Source organism: Sinohyriopsis cumingii, chromosome 18, assembly GCF_028554795.1.
Source record: "Sinohyriopsis cumingii isolate HCF-2022 chromosome 18, ASM2855479v2, whole genome shotgun sequence".
NCBI classification, from domain to species: domain Eukaryota; kingdom Metazoa; phylum Mollusca; class Bivalvia; order Unionida; family Unionidae; genus Sinohyriopsis; species Sinohyriopsis cumingii.
The window spans coordinates 1,075,779-1,093,917 of NC_142978.1; the positions used below are offsets into that span (position 1 = coordinate 1,075,779).

Sequence of the window (18,139 nt, forward strand, 5' to 3'; positions counted from 1 at the left end):
GCAGTGATTTCAAACATAATATATGTTGTATTGTCCCAGATATATAACAGCACCAAGGTGATGGAGCTTTGAAGAAACCATTTTCACAAATGTGTATCAAGGTTCACTTCTAGGTAGTATATATATATATATATATATATATATATATATATATATATATATATATATATATATATATATACAATTAATTGTAGTTCCTGAAATTTGGTGAAATTAGTTTCAATGAATTAACATGGAGGGCAATAGAATAAGTGGAACAAAAGAAGATATAAAAAGTTTAGATATATATTTATTCTTGAAAACAACTTATGAGCAAACAAAATAAGAAAATAAAAATTACATATTACTCATTTAGCAGTTATTTATTAAGTTTTACACATTAATGAATTGACTCATCATACTCTATTTCTCCATCCTTTTCTATTTGATTTACTGCAAACACACACATACCGTCTTTGTGTAAGTAACACTCTTTGGCTATGTCCTAATTGAATATTTAATTGATCATAGAATGCAATAGTTTTTGACACACGTTATCATACGAAGATATGAAAAGAATACTAAAACATGTTTCATCTTTTTTTGATCAGTATCAAACAGTGTAACCTTTCGTAACAATTATGACACAAACAGATAAGCGTTTTTAAATTAAAATCTTTGAACAATGTCCGTGCAAGTTTTGATTTTTTCTAACAATTTGAAGTCTACGAAGATAGTGAGAAAAAGAAGTGATAGTTTTTTTCTTTCGCTTGGTTGTGAAAATTAAATAATAGTTTATAACAGACAAATAAATATAGTTCTACCCAAAATTCGCTATTGTAGGCAAAAAGTCGAGCTTAGCTCGTTTTATAAAGGAGAACAACACAGATAAAGGACTATATATTGCGAGTGATATCAGATTCATGTTCTGACGGTATACGATAACACTGTGTTTAAACCAGTATCAAAAGAAGCATAGTCATCAGAAATATGAGGAAATATGGACATGCTCTGGTGGCGTAAATATTAGTTGCCTTTATTGGTGTCCCACAATCTGCAATAAAAATGAAGTAAAATTAAATCAATATTATTGTAGGATCAAATATTAAAACTTGACATTCAGTAACGCATTACAAAGAGAAAAAGTGCGACATGAGTGAAGAAAAACATCTATGACACGTGAATCAGGGATCAGTCCTTCGAAATCATTGCTCCTTCTTTTGGGTAAATAACCCTCAAAGTGAACATAAAAATGTAATTATCAAGTTGGACTGACTTATTATATATATATATATATATATATATATATATATATATATATATATATATATATATATATATATATATATATATATATATATATATATATATATATATATATGTGTGTGTGTGTGTGTGTGTGTGTGTGTGTGTGTGTGTCTATCCTTACCGACAAACTTATTTATAGCCTATATTGTGCTGATGGCGCTAAACCCTACAAAAATGATAGGACGATTAGATTTCATGGCAAGTAACTTAAAATTGTATGTTTATATTATCTCCACATGCTCCAACACATGAAGGTTGTAATTTTTCACGTATACTTTATTCCATTGGGGAATGTTACAATTTTCTAAAATCAGTTAAATGGCTAACGCAATATAAATTGCCAAATGAAATTGAAGATATACCAGAAGAGTCACATGCATGTTACAATTTTTAATGTGAATGGGAATGTACACTATACGTGCACTATAATTATCATTCGCATATATTGGTTCCAGAAATATTTTATGTTGATAAATGTGATCTGTCTGAGTATCAACACGACTTGATGGAAGAACTGTATTGGAATTAGTTTTTATGCTGAAAAAGACTTTTATCAAATGAGTATGTACTTAAAGGCCTCCATTTGGTCAACAAAGAATACAGATTTTAAATTAAATAAAATTGATGATAGATGCTATGGGAAACATTATTGACATTTGAAGAACCTAAATTTGCTATTGATCTGTACAAATATTTTCATACGGTTGCATTTGAATATGAGGTATCAATTTCTTGTTACAGTCTGATTGATTGCTACAATATTAAAGTGATTCACATGCATCAACTAATTTGACATTTGTGTCCAGAATATAAACATTTGAACTAATAACCTGTTTATAGAAAATCGTTTTTGTTTTCGCGGGTGGACCATGCGAAATAGGAAACAATTTTAGTCCGTTAGAGTTAATTCATATCTTGTATCTCTATACCGATATCAAGCATTAAGTGCATTTCTGCTACAATGAACCCGACAATGGTTCTGACATGAAAGAGAGATATTGGTATGAAATAACCAGCGTTATACATTATTTTTTTTACAGACAAGATGTTTATCTGACATGCTATTGATTGCATTGTGACAAAAGCCCATACATTATTCACGATACAAAGCTGGATTATGGTTATTTTCACAGTTTCTTCCATAGTAGCTAACATTCAGTGTAGAATATTGTGAATCATATTCTTAGAATAATCGTTTGAAATATAAAATAAAATAACTGTTTTCTAAAAAAATATTTTGAAATGAGGTATATAAGAACCATCTTTTGTACTTTTTACAAAATTAGCATACGAAATAAAACCCAGATTACTTGATTAAAATTTAAAATGCCATCCTTCGTCACATTTGGAATAATCATTTGATTTAAAACTTAAAAAATATTTAAGAAGAATAGATAGAGCAACCATCTTTCTTTAAAATCATCATCTGAAATAATAATTTTAAATATATATTATGTAAAATTTTAACTGAGCTAAACCCAGTGTTAGTGTCGCTCTTAACTTCTGTATATATATATATATATATATATATATATATATATATATATATATATATATATAGATAGATAGATAGATAGATAGATAGATAGATAGATAGATAGATATAGATACATACATATATACTTGCCCGTTTCATCCAGATACTGAAGACTGCAGTATAATGCATCTGCTTGTTTTCCCAGAAACTTTAGGTTGTCGTCTGTCAGCATGATATCCAGGTTGTCACAAGGTTGATGATAACAGTAAAACATGTCGCCACGGTGGTCTCCTGAAAATTAAATAAAATTATAATTCATTTACATTCGTGCTATAATGTGCAAGGCCGAAAGCTGACTTGGTGGATAAGATGCTGTTCTGTACATACAATGAATGGAAGAAATTGTCCATCCCCATTTGCAAACCAAATCGATTCGTTTTTAACCAGATACCAAACTATCGGACAAAGTGTCTAATTATGTCTTAAGGAATTGTATCCTCAGTGCTACAGAGCACGTAACATAACGTGTGTCGTACATCAGTTTAAGCAGAGTTACATGATATATTCGTACCTAATAAAGCAAAATGTCGGTACCCTAGAGCATGCGAGTGTATGTCATTGTACTGAGACACATTGAGAGTATGGGTAGTAATAGAAAGTGACTGTGGGTCAGCATAGGGAGAGCATTAGAGCCGTATGTTAGGATTGAGCGGATCCATAAGGGACGTGCGGTAAATACTATGTTAATTATGTTCTTGAGTTTAACGTGGGAATGGGTTCGTGGGCACAAAATTGTGTATAGAACAAAGAGATATGTAATGGTAACTTTGTGTTTGTTATATGCCGTTTCCATGATGACCACATTATGCAGCAATGTAATGGCAACATTTTTAGACATGATCCAAAACGCACTATCTTGAGCACCATCCAGGACCCTCTTTGGTTACAATCCTAACACACCACATATACAATCTACGACATGCTATCGGATTCCTATTCAAACAATCACCTGTACCAGTAAGCGATAAGTATAGGATGTAAACAAGGGAATGGAATATACACAATTAAACACACAAACTTACAAACATACTATTTCTCATAAGGTAGGAATTGTTTATGGATACAAAACAATACCTTTACATACAAGCAGATACTATCACACAGAAGTTGTAAAATGGGTTTTACGGTTTAGTTTTTCAACAACATAGATATAGACAAATAAATTTATACATATGCAAAAAAATATAAAACATAAATTGGTTTCGAAAATAAGATTAGTATTTTTCTTGATCTGGGTGGTCCTGGAAACGGTCGTTTGTTTTCTGTGACTTGCTTTGCTGGGTTAGTTCCTCCCCTCACCTTCCTCCCGGTTAAGTAAGGCGCCACATATTTTTTTGAGGAGACATGATCCTAACACAAGACCTGTTTTTCTCGAGTTCTCAGTCTCCTCCGCCATCAAAGCTGGATTACCCATCAATTTAAATTCTTACTGAATCTTCATCCAAATAGCAATGGGAAGAGTAAAATACCGCCCACTCGTCGGGGGCGACTTTACTTTTCCCTACACTGCCGATGTACTCATGGTCTTCGTCTCCAAAATTGTGAGAATAGTAATATTCTGTCAGTTTTGTGTCGCTGAATGTGTCCAGCATGTCAGAATCTAATTCTACCGAAGCATCCAGATGTGGGTTCGTGGCTTATTTCCATACGTTGACAGATGTTCTAGGTACACACAGTACGGATATTAGCCGTAATACTGCTAGATTGTTCGTTATTTGATTACAGATTCACTTCGCAAAACAAACGTGTAACGTCGCCCTCTTAGTAAGAGGGGTGATTAATTGGATATGGCTGGCGTTATCTAGAGAATGACCTCTCTTAGTTTTATAGCCCAGTGGAAGTGGAAAGACAGTATATCAACAGAGAACTGAGCAAGAGTATTGGGAAGAAATAATGCAATACGAGCCCCCTTAGACAAGAAAATAACAAATTGTAATCAATAACAATTAATAGCAGCAACTCCAGTTCATTTTAAATTATGTCATCATCATTTAATAGCAGTGTCTTATTTCGATTTATTTCATCAGAATAACGAGTGGTTGAAAAGAGCGCAATGTCCACGACTAATTGCATCACATTCCTCCCTTGACCGTGTACCAACGTCTTCCTATTTCCTCGAGCCTTCCTATTCCGAACGCTTCATTCCTTTCTGGACTTCCTAGTCCTTTATTCTGAACCCGTCACTTCTTTTTTCGGACTTCCGTCTTCTGACTGTTCCGCCTCTCCCAAGAAAGCTGTTCCGTAAAGCACAAAATTACCCATAAATCGTTATGCGTATCACTTTCTATACGTACATAAAATTCCCTTACGTTTACTCAAAAGCATAAATAATATCAGAACATTGCACAAATTCTGAACTAATCCGATAGATCATCACTCACTTCAGAGCGACCGACCATAAATAAACAAGTGAGCAGTATATCTAACATTACTGTATCTATTTACACTACCACATACTCGATTACTATTGCATTAAATTCACAAAATTCTATCACACAGCAATCCCTAACTTACAAAATTATTTAAAAATTACAAAATCAGATATAAATATGCGATGATCGTTAACTCAAGATAATCAGTTTCATCCTAAAAGACAAAGGAAATTATTTCATATAACCCTATGAAATCCTAAATTTATGAAAACTTGGATAGCATGCAATCGTCAATTTTATCAATAATCTGTTAACTGTAAAATTAAAGAGATAAATTGCATAACAACTCTAGCATAAACAGATTCAATGAAATTAAATAAACGATATTTAACATGGATCCTAGTCATGTTAAATACATTTGCCCAAACAAACAATCAAAACTAGAAAATCAATTGGAATAATAAAATTGCGTATCTTAATGTTGTTCTCTTTTAGAAATTGTGCGTCCTAGTACTTAGCCCTGTCTTTTGTTTGAGTCATAAAAGTTTTAACACTGACACGGGGGAGAAAAGCGGAAAGGTCGAAGTGATCCTTCACAAAAAAAAATTCTGGTTTAAATGTGATAAAAGTTTAATGCTCAATGCATTCAAATTTAAGGTTCAATACAATTGAAAATTCGACACTTTACAAAACGAATCAATGAAATTGTTAACGGAAGACATTGGCACTTTGATAAATGTTGATCGCTTAGAGAACGTTGACTTTCAGACACAAGTCAATGCGATTAGGATCAATAAAAGTTGTGGCTTTTCCTTTGATTTTAAATTCTATAGGAGTTGAGGTAATCAAAGACCACACATGATGAAATTATATAGGATCCTTACATCGTCATCATCGTGGGAGGCAAGGCAAACAGATCGAAAGGATTTTCTCAAGTGGTCTTGGGACAATGAATAAATGGTTCTTGTACATAATCAACATAGCACAATGAGCAGCGCAGACATTGAAACAGTAATTCCCGTCTCTTGTGTATAGTAAAAAAAATATAAAATTACTTGATTTTCTCTTTTTGTGTTGGTCTTCCATGAACTCTTTCTCCAGTTCATTCACAAACATTTGAATGTAGCATTGATGCACATAGTCCACTATTTAATCATAAAACGTGCGCCATGAACGAATTGGTTTTATTGAAGTGTTCACATGGAACACAATCTGATTAATTCGCACTGATTTTCCTTCGCTGAACCTGTTTTATGCAATGTTGTTCGTAAGAAGTGAGGTTGACATGGGTTCGCTTAGAAGTCAAGCAACGAATTCATTCTATTCGTTTAGGAATCGATTGTTTGGACACTTAACACCTCCGGAATGTGTTGCATACGATAGCCAAATCCTTGATCACATTTCCCACAATACAAAGTGCATCCTGTAATACTAGTAATATTATCGAAATGATCTTGATAATGATATATGTGGATGTAATTTCCATTTCGAAGAAAGGTCCACAAACCCCTTGAGTATATATTTTCAACGTATAGAGAGGAGACAAGAGTATTTAAGTTTTGCATTTCAGGAATTCTACACACGGTCTTTGATTGTTTCGGTTCTTTCCGATTTTTAGTGCTCTCCCATGCCATTTTTCCATTCCTCTTGGTTCATTCCTTTCGGCTTACGTTTGCCTCAAGACCTTGGCACGGGATAAAATCATCTGATCTCGTGACGTGTCAGTTTGAACGAAACTGCATTTGTTTGTTGAAATTCAGACTCGAACTCTTTAATTTCACCACGTAGGTGTAAGGCATGTTCTAAATTGTCTGGAAGGCATTTCGTACGTCTATCGAATTTGATAATAATCTTAGCTAGTTACTCAACGACTTTCTGTCTGGGTGGATCTGGAATCTCTTGGTCTTATGTCAGAAGTTGAGTGTGTTTATTTAGGCTTGCTCGTGTCATTTTCGAAATCACTGGTATGTGCCCGGGCTATAGCTTTAGACAGCGTATGATACAACACGGAATGTCGTCGTCTTCTCTTGGTTTCTTCATCTGGTCTCTCATCAGTAAAGTTGGATTGTTTGATATTGATTCCACAATGCAATTTGACTGAAGTTTACACACACCGATACATAGCAAAAGCTTCTTAGGATAAGAGTATAATTTATTTAGCTTTCATACTATGAAAAAGAAGATGGAAGAGTAAACAAAGGGATGCTCTTCTAGTCATTCCAAGGTATACTTTGGATACGACTACAAGCTAGTCCTCTTGAGACAAAAGTAAAGTACCTGTTACGTTTGTCAATGAAAGGATATTGGGCTGGATATTGTATTCAATGTCAATGCAATGGAAAAACAGGTGAACGAGTGGAAAAGGAGAATATACCGAATGTTATTGTCAATTAGAAAGGAAACTGGTCTTCGGAGTGTAGTATGAAAAAAGAGAAAAAGCATGAAAAGCGGGAGGAGAAGAATGCTTTAGAAATACAAGAACTGATATCAAGGCAACAGGAAGACAGTGAAGAGACATAACGCATGCTACTAAAGATATTGAAAACAGAGACAGAATGTGAGAGAATGAAATGTTTGCATTTTCATTGTGATTCTGATTCAAAAGAGAATGGCTAAAAATAAAACATGCCTCTTCGTCTTGATCTTTTTATAATATTGATACAATACTTAAATACACACTGAAACGAGAGAGCCATTGAATCAAGGAGAAAGGGGTTTCAGTTTTACTTGATCTTGCAATCATTGTGTAGTGTCTTTTTCTAAGAGAAACAGGTGGCCCTGAATAAAACCGTTGATTGTTTGTTTTCAGAAATTTTTTATTTTGGTAGTGGTAGCAGTAACTACCAAGGATTCATTTTACAGTCAATATACATTTTTTGCCAAAATACCCACTCTGAAGAGTATTTAAACGTGAATGTTAATAGAACTATACCATGATATCAGTGGAAATAACGGATCACCAATGCGGGGATTGCTGATCCGTAATCTTCACTGACATCTAGGTATAAATGTGGTATTATTGAGAAATAACAGAAGAATTTACCGGACATAGTAGCAAACATAAATAATTTACAACACACTAAAAGAGCTCTTTAAAACCTCGACACTCTTTGTATTCATGAACTTTTCACATTAAATACATATGTGTCAAGTACTGAAGTTTTGTTTTCAAAGAAAAACTTTGTACTATAAAGAAATAGACTCGTAAATGGTGAAGCGGAGCATTGATTTCCGAGGTGACCATTGATTTAAATCTCATGTCATTTAGTCTCTCTTTTGTCTCAGACAGAATGAACGCGAATTCCCAACCCTATGTAAGGCGCTGTGGTTCAGTTGGTTCCAAATCAAAAGATATCGGATTGCATACTTTGGCTAAGTGTTCGAAGGAAAGGCACTTGGGTCCCCTTTCTTCATCGTGATAATGTGTGAAAGTGTCAACTTAAGTCCCACTCCGATCAAACACAAACTGATAAGGACATGAAATGGTTGAACATGTATGAAAAGGCAGTCGGATTATTTCACCTAACATGATATTTATTTTGATATTTACATCTATTTGCTTACAAGGCTGGTGGAGACAAAAGGAACATTTTTATTTTGATTTTGCATGTCGCGTGATTTTTTACGATGCCATCATATTCTACGAAGGCATTTAATATTGCTCAAGTAGATCAGTCTCTCCGTGCGTCATATACACCCACCAACGTTCCAAGGATATAATGCATTCAAATTATTTGATGTGGTGACTAACATAATAATTGAGTTTAACTGTATGTCGTACAACACTTACTTGCACGGCCTATGTATACAGCGTAAATTCAAAACTACGCAAATGTATGAATACAGATTCTTTTAGAGGACAAAATTTAAATTCTCTATAAATATACTTGGATATATACAGTTGCGCACGCATGTAAAACAGTGCATGCGAATGGAGTATAATATGTTGTGCTTACAAGTCAGGGTACTTGACATATTATAACATGCGTATATTGGAATTTTTGTCAGTAATTGTACCTGAATCTGTAAGAAACAACGCCGGATAAGATTTTGCCCAAAAGTTGGTGTGATCGCTCCTCAAGAATTCGATGAAGCCACTTGAGGATATATCACTCCAATTAGATAATGGAATACCCAAACTTTCCATCTTATATTCGGGATCAGAAAGTGATTGCCAGGCCCTGGAAAGAGCCTTGTTTAAGGCTTCATCTTCGCCTTTACGGTAGATGCTGTTAATAAAGTCACCTTTACTGTTGTCTTCTGTCAGGTCATTGTAGAACTGGCTGAAATAAGTTTTCATCTGCAGGATAGGAAAATATATTGATTTAGTTACATGTATATACCAAGAAATACTGACAAAGGAGTTTTATTTTTAGCTTGTATGGTCATTTTAACCTTGACAAACTGCCTAAAAATAAAATCCCACGGTTCCTCCTACTTCAAATTCTTTTTGTTACTTCAAGTACATAGTAACGCTTTTAAGGAGTGAACATCGAGATCAGCCTGATAGGGAGTAGGACAACACGGTAATCTCCAAGCTAATTCACAAATAACTTTGGGTTCCTGAAAATATTTTAGAAGTATACACTGGAAAGTCTGTATATTGATATTAGTGTTATAATATGAGTCCAATATACAATTGAAAATATAGTAATACACGCAGCACCAAAACATGTTTTACACAACCGTTGTTCTTTCGAACTGTGCGTTTCCAATCATTCTCTGAAGAACACGAGACAACAAGGTAAACAAAAACAGAAAAAGTGTACTACACAATCCTTTACGCGCACGTTCACGGGTGGAAATATCGCCATCAAGCTGATAAAATCACATGCAAAGGAGAGAATTTGATCTACATAACTACATATAAAGTCTACCTATTACGAAAGAGAGAAATAGTAATAAATAAAGACCTCAAATACACAACGTGGATATTTGTATGCCTTTGTGTCGCTGATCATTCTAATTATTTGCACGTTTGGTTTGGCAAATATGCATGTCAAAATGATGACCTATTATGATGCGACTTTATAATTTAGATTATTTCTTATCCGTATTGATACCAATTTCGTCATGTGACGTCATGGCCTCCAAATGTTTGCCTTTTAAGTATTTTAACCTTTGCCGGAGGAAACCATTTTGGGTGTACCAGAAGATACTTTTAACTAGACCAATTATTTTATGTAAGTAATCAACCAGATCACAATAAATGATATTTCCATTTATTTTCACTCGTGTGAATGACGTGTGTTATCTGTGGCACGGAACAAAAGCGATAAATCATTTGCTCAAGTCTTTGAGGGACCTGAACAAAAACTTTATGTGGGTTTCTGATCTTGAATTAAATTAAGTTTAGTATCCATTACATGACAAGCACAATTAACGATTAAAGAAAGCTTTCATTTTACGTACACGCACCATTTCAACCAACTAATGTTGTTTTTCATGATTAGTGCAGTATGCCACCATACATTGTATCAATGATAATTTCAGTAAAAGACTAATGTAAAAAAGTCGCGGCTAAGGCATACCGTATCACAGTGATTATAAGAGATTTCAAGATAATCAGCAGGAAAATTTCTACATCAGATATTAATAGACAGGATGCCACTATTGCCCAGTATCATCAATCTCTTTTTCCTCTTTTCAGACGTAACTGATATAAGAAACTAACATTAACAGAATGAATCTGCTATGTACAAGTAATCGAAGTGTACAAAACAGTGTTATGTATACCTATATTTTTGTAAGGCTTGCTGCATGATTTTGTTTATGTTATGTGTAATTATTGGTTATGACTAAACTGTTATGATCATCTATAATACAATATATATATATATATATATATATATATATATATATATATATATATATATATATATATATATATATATATATATATATATATATATATATATATATATATATATATATATAAAATCGTATTTTAAGATATTAAGAGTACAGATAGTACGATTTATAAATAGGATTGACTTAGGTGTTTGTCATTAGTAATAATAATATCAATGATACAACCGGTTAATAATTTTGGGGTAATTTCTCATTGGCTGGCGGGGTCAGGTGGGTTATTAGAAGAATTAAGTTATTTTCCGATTGATAGGCTTGGACAGGTGGGTTCTTTAACGATGTGAGATATTTGCGAAAACGTCAGGTAACTAGTAGGAGAAAATGCATTTTCATGGCATATGTTTATATATATGTCTAGAGATGGACAATTGTTTCATTCTTATTTCTTATGTTCTTGTTGTAACATCCATTTCCATACATATTTAACGTGTTTAGATATTATTTGAGTGAAACGTGTGTTTTCATTATTCTTTAGAATAACAAAGTGCTCATAGGACCACAATACTATTCTGGGACGATTGAGAATGAATCAAAAAAGGTATGGACAGTGCCATTTTGATACATCAGGATTATTGCCAGGCTGTTGCATTCGAGGATCTGAAAATCACTCGGAACATTCGATTCTTTTGGACTCGAATACAATATTTTAGGGTTATTTTGTACTCAAGTTATAATACAGTAAGTTCATCTTACAATTTTAGTGTATAACTTTGATAATTAAATTGTTTGTTAAGCTTTACAAAAACTTGTTGATTTGCTTCCTTATGTTAATTAGGTTTTGACGACAGTGTCGTAACAACATTAATCGTTTAGATGTGCAGCTTCCTCTCGAAAGGCTCTCATATGATTAAACTTTACCTATTAAAATGTAAAATCATCAATTTAAAGAGACATAAACTATTTTCTCTGTACACAATTTACAAGGTAGCCTGAACGTACAATAACATTTACAAGATTTATCCTTGTTACGTTCTCTGTTGCAAAGCTTAAAAAGTGCTTCAAGTCTATTTCGGCTTCGTCACCTGCGTCTTTGAAGAAAACTACGTCATAACAGTTCTTCCTGTTCTAGACTATTTCTAAATGTCCGTTTCGCAGTTTTAAGCTATTTGTACGATTCACGAGCAATCTCTTGAGGTTTTCCATTTTATTTCATCTTTTAACGAAAGTGTGGAACGTTATCGCGGGTTTCATTTCGTTAACAAATAAGGTTTTATGGGAATATAACTTATTTTCGCTGACTTAATAATCATCGTATTCATGTTTTTCCTCTATGCATTTTATGTTGGCCATAGTTTGTTTTATATTGAGCCAGAGCCGCCGTGTTACGTCATTCGGCTAAACAAGGTTTCCCGATTCCATCAAATCAAAAAATGTAAATCGATTTGTGAGGATAACGAAACTGGAAGAGATTATTCATGTTCATATCTTAATCGTGTCTAATAAAAATAACTATTATCATTGTGGGTACAATTATTTTTTCCCGGTTAATCTCATTTCAGAAAAACATATCCAATGGCAAAAAGTGTATAAGACGTTTTTAAATCATGTCAACACTATACCGTTACGATCATAAAATATTAAACAACATAATAATCGTGTGAATTCATAGAATTAATACCATTTTATGTCATCCTAAATGTGGCCTAACTATAAACTGTACAAACTATTATTAACATTATTTTCCTTTATTTTCTACATTGTGATTCTGAGACTATGTAATATGATCCAAACATTAATTCTTTAGTGACTGCCACAAAACGTATAAAGTCACAAAATGTTAATATCTAGTTGGCCCTGTACAGACGTAAAGTTAAAAATCGCATCTTTAACCATAATCATCAATCAAAAATAAAATATTGGTTCATTGGTATGTTTCAACCAAACACTCTTGCTACATGTCAAGTACATCACCATGATTTATCAAGGATGGACACACTGTAATTATGAAATCAAATAGTGAAAGCAAATCAAAACTGTATAGCACTTTCCATTTAGTTTCTTTTATACCATTTTAAATTATCATGATATGAAGCTCGTTTGAAATATTATATCAATATATTATTGAGTGCCTATTTTAGTCAGTTCTAGCGTCATTTACACCTAAAAGAAATGGAGCTTTGTGTAGGTAATACAGTGTTTCTTTGTTTTAATACGGCCCAGAAAATGAGAGCTACTTTCAACAGACAGGAGATAGGCTTCGATTATCAATCGGTTACTTTTTAATCTGGGTAGTTGCTTGGTTAAAAAGATTTTATTTTAACATCAGTAGCACACTCATAATATCAGGATAAGATTGATAAATAAGTGTTGATTGTCATATCCTAAATATATAGCAAACACCTTAATTATAATGAAAGCACGTTTAAGACTAACGTTTAAACATTTTTCATTTATTCCAAAACCTATCTCATACATTTATTTACAGTATTTATGTGAAACATATCCTTCAGAAGTTTAGAATTATTTTCAACACTAACATCACCGCTTAAATCATTCTTGATATCATCCGTGCAGGTACGTGAATATTTACGTATCTGAAATTCCTTGTTATGCATTTCAAATGCATAATTTATTATTCGGATTCACATTCCTAACTCCAATTTTTTCGTAGGAAATACTCAGTGTTTCAGAGAGCGGATGCCAAAAGGAAACTTTCGTTTTAGAATATATCATAGTGGGTACTCTTTCAATAGTAACCAATATTCTTTTATTTTGAATTATTCACCTATCACTCTAGATCTATGTTTATATTTAAGACTAATTCAGGCGAGTCAGGTATTTTATTTGAGTTATATTAGCAGTTATGTCAGCGAACTTTTTCTCTAAATGCATATTCGTAACAAAGAGTTCCGTTGCTGTATGTTGTGCGCTGATTGATTGAGCAAATAATGCAGAATAGAATCACTGCTTTCTTCTAGCGTAATTCGAATTTTAAATCCTATGGGAGAACAGACAAGAAGAGAGGACAGGGAACCGTTATGTTATTGATGCTTAACGAAATCTGAATCTTATTTCTTTATATAATAAACACAAAAGCTGTGGTCTTAGTATTTGGAAAGAACTCTAGTGATCTATGTTTGTCGGGGGTTTAATGCAATATATATTTCGTGTTGCTTCTTACAATAGTTGGTAACTTCATATCTTTGTAGTTTATGTAAATATTTGATAAAGCCGTCTAAGTTGAAAATATAATGTCTTTAATTGGCATTCTACCCAGATTAGTTATCAGCGAGTTACTAAGCTCCCCTTTCTCTTTTATACCTAAACGTATATCAAAACTATCCTGTACAAATCTAAATTACAGCCTAAACTTGGAAAGACAACCTGTAAATATTTTACGGGTTTAATAAAAGTACTTGGGATAGTTGTAATACCGGGATGTGTTTGATTTATACTTTGAATGCATTGAGGTGTTTTTGGTTGTTGCAGAGGGTTGTATATTTTCATTAGGATGCATTTCAACAGATGCAAAAAAAAAAATTAAAAGAAACACGTAGCCGATTAAAACAATTATAACTAGAAAAAGGGCGATAAATGCGTATTTTTATTTTACTTCCTACTCTAATGGTAGATATCAATCAATACGTTTAGTTGTCGATTTCTAATAGATTGCAGAACCATCAAAAGTTATTCATTACTCAAATACCCATCCCTTGTTGCCTGATTGTTTCTTTCGAAGGGTCTAGTGCTCTTGATCTAGTTTCGTTCAATTCTGCAGTTTACGTTGCGAATCGGCAAAAAAAAATGGCATGTATAATCTGTAATCGCTACTACTAGTGGGATTAAAAAATTAACTAAGGTTGTGGCTTCTTAAATGCCATACTGTTAGATTTTGTGCCAGACATTTTTTATTGGAACAAATGACAACTATAATCCTCTACCTATATTTGCGATGATAGAAATGTGTTATGATTAATGTGTAGTTCTTATATTTTGTGATTGTATCAGGTGCTTTAGAGTAACAGTTGGTAACTCAGTGTATGGAAAAGAAAAGACGTTTGCATCACAACGTATGATAGAGACAGTCTTGTACCTGTATTTGTGTTCCTGGAAATTTCTAGGTTTATTTCGGCCATTAAAAATTTCCAGGAACACATGTACAGGTATAATACTGTCTTATAGAGCACGTAGTACAAGCAGTGTTCGAGATCTATATCATCAAGCAAAATAATCGATACAGGTAACATTTAGACATCTTGAAATTAATTAAATACGGACATCTGTATTGTTATAAGCATTATAATTGACATAAGTTACTGTTTCCAATAGAGACGAAATCCGGCTTTCTTAACGTTTATGATTATTTATGTTTTGGGTAAATATTTATTCTAAAAATATACTCTCAAGCGATTTTTCAACCTAAGACATTTCACCTCCTTATGCTTCGTAGCACAAATGTAATTTTAAGGTCGGTGCAAAATATTCTAAACAATGACTCAAATATATGTTTTTTAACCTTAATTTTGGAATAAGATTGCAAGATAACATGATTTTCGTTAAGCAGTCCAAAGTTGATTGCAAATGAAAGTACCACAAATAAATACCAGTCAATGTTGCTGAAACGTGCGATAATAAGACTGGGCATTTTAACTGTGTCTTTGATAAAATGTTTTTCTTTACAAATTAAGAATTTATGACAGGGCTTAGCAACAGTTTATACTAGCTGCTGCATTTTTGTAAACTCTTGTAGTATCCACCGATACAATTCATGCATAACAATATCACTCACTAATAGAAAGATAATGTCACCACAAACAACGCAGTCCTATTCCAATTTTGAACTGCTGAACATGTCCAGAGATTTTATTTACGATTTAGCTTTGCTGTCATAGATTTAATAGCTTCAAAGTATTTTCAGCAGTGAGTGTTTGGTACCGTCGAACACACCGAGTAATATACGTTTTGTTTTATACCGTGTAATTAATATGTGGCTTACTTAATCATTATATAATCTAATTTTTTATTGAAACTTTATCTATCAGGCATTTACTATATCATACAAATTAGTTTCAAAATGTAGGGTTAATATTTTTTCTCCAGAATTAATTACATCAGTTGACAATGTATGCCAATATTAGACTGTACAATGTAATGATGGCTAAATGCATCACAATATGTGTACTCCGCAAAATATTGGTGCACACTTTTGTATTTTTCTGGCGTACAATCATGTAGCATTTCTCCCCATTAGCTATTTCTAGTCAGGCACTTGAGGAATTTTGAGATTGTTGCAACTATATTTATGCTATTGTTATATGATTTGAATTCATGCTCAGGTAAATAATTTTACGTCCAAGCAGCAGTTTTAAGATGTTGAAATGAACCCGAAACTGTTAACCTGATTTTATTAATTCTAGTACATGTGTATATGTCAACGCCAAAAGCATTTGGTTCCATCAACTCTGCCCAGTTCAGTTTCTTCGGCCGACTTTCTAATATCACACTTTGTTTTTGTCTTTTCAAAAAGTCATCGCTGACATATTTTTAAAAGTATGTATCAAAAATGTTTAATAATTTTATATAAAGAACCGAAATTCAGCATTACATATTTTTGTCTAGCTAAATAATTTTGCAATATTAGGATTGGACTAAGTGTTAAATTTAGTACCAAGACAAGATTTATATGTAGTGGTAAGTTGTTTTAATCCATCTCCTGGGGTGATTTGTCCCGAAATAAGAGCAAATTAGTAATAATATCTAGTACTTTTGGACTAAAATTATCATCGATTTGTTGCAGCTTCCTGTTGGTTTACAAATATGGAATAGTGTCTGTTTCTTGATCTCTACGATCGAGTGTTGGAGTGCCCGTACCTATAACAGATTTTACTCCATCCATTCCGATGATGTGATAATATGATAGTGGGACGATAGGGACTCTTTTAATCGTTGCTACAAGTATTGGATTTAATTTTATTTCTTTTGAAATATACGCGTGTTAGCGGTATTGCAAATAATCACTATAGGACACAGAGAATAAACTTGGAGTCCTCACAACTACTGGTACATTAATCATAGGGCCTTGCGTTGCCCAGACTATTGAAGCGAATGTTAGATCAGCCATATCCGTAACCTGTTCAGCAGACTAGAACCAACGTTCGCTACATATATTTTTTCATCAAATGTATTCATTCAAGGAACATTAAAAAGTTTTCATTTAAAAGCAACCTCAATAAATAAGCTCAATTGCAATACTGGTAACTAAAATCATTGAGCTTTCTGTGGCCATATATATTTGATATATATTATTTGTGATTGATTTTGTTAAATATATAATTAGATAATGACCTCACGGTTTCTGGAAGGATCTTATTCAAACATGGTTTACGTTCTCTGCAAAATGACAACCAAATCATGTCAAACAGCAGCAGAGAGAGTGAACAGACCACTTATTGGAATGGTCACTCTTGTGTTTAGACCAAAAAAATAGTAACCCTTCATAGAGGTCAATACCACGTCTACGATTATTGTTCATCCCAAACAGAATTGTAGACGAACCCTCTCTGCTGCTATCAATATTGAGAATCATCATCTGAATCATGGGAATCTTTTGTTTTGTTCTTCAAGTAATATTCAAGTTCTGATGGTGGTTTTTCTATTTTTGGATTTATGTTCTTTCTTTTTCTGTAATAGTTCATCAAACTTCTGTATCGATCTCCACCGCAATTTTTGCAAATCTGATATAATCCTCTAACGCCGTTGTTACATCCAACACATCTTCGTGAACCAGCATGAGGATTTTTCTTTAAAATATAATTATGTTTTTGGCAATATTCTCCACGGCACCTTTTGTTGCATTTATTTGTTGTTCCTTGAATTAACCACGCACAGTTGTTTATTATATGAATGATATCTGTTTAATTAAATTTACACCCCTTCTGCTGATATCAGTTAAAAAATTTTTATATTTAAAATAATGGTATATCCAGAATCTCATACTGCAAGAATGGCACGAGAACGATTAGAAGCAATTAAAACATTTCTTCCTGTCAGAGACTCATTTAGAAAAAATCTACAAGCGCAGCAAGAAGCACAAGTTGAGTACGAAGAAGAAACTAAAAAACTGTTTAAACCCGTC

General features: G+C 33.0%; 1 protein-coding gene across 3 annotated transcripts in view; it reads right to left on the minus strand.

Annotated features, from left to right (window-relative positions):
- Positions 1–269: 269 nt before the first annotated feature.
- The window catches only part of LOC149775951 (uncharacterized), an 88,548-nt gene continuing 70,678 nt past the window's right edge, over positions 270–18,139 (minus strand). For 2 of the 3 annotated variants that reach the window (XM_089942810.1, XM_089942809.1), the window contains 3 exons: positions 9,214–9,496; positions 2,903–3,055; positions 270–1,033 (listed from right to left, as the gene is read on the minus strand). In XM_089942810.1, coding sequence (XP_089798936.1) covers positions 933–1,033; positions 2,903–3,055; positions 9,214–9,496 — 537 coding nt within the window. In that variant the 3' untranslated portion in view covers positions 270–932. The remainder of the gene's footprint in view (positions 1,034–2,902; positions 3,056–9,213; positions 9,497–18,139) is intronic. The other variant, XM_089942811.1, reaches the window with a different exon arrangement.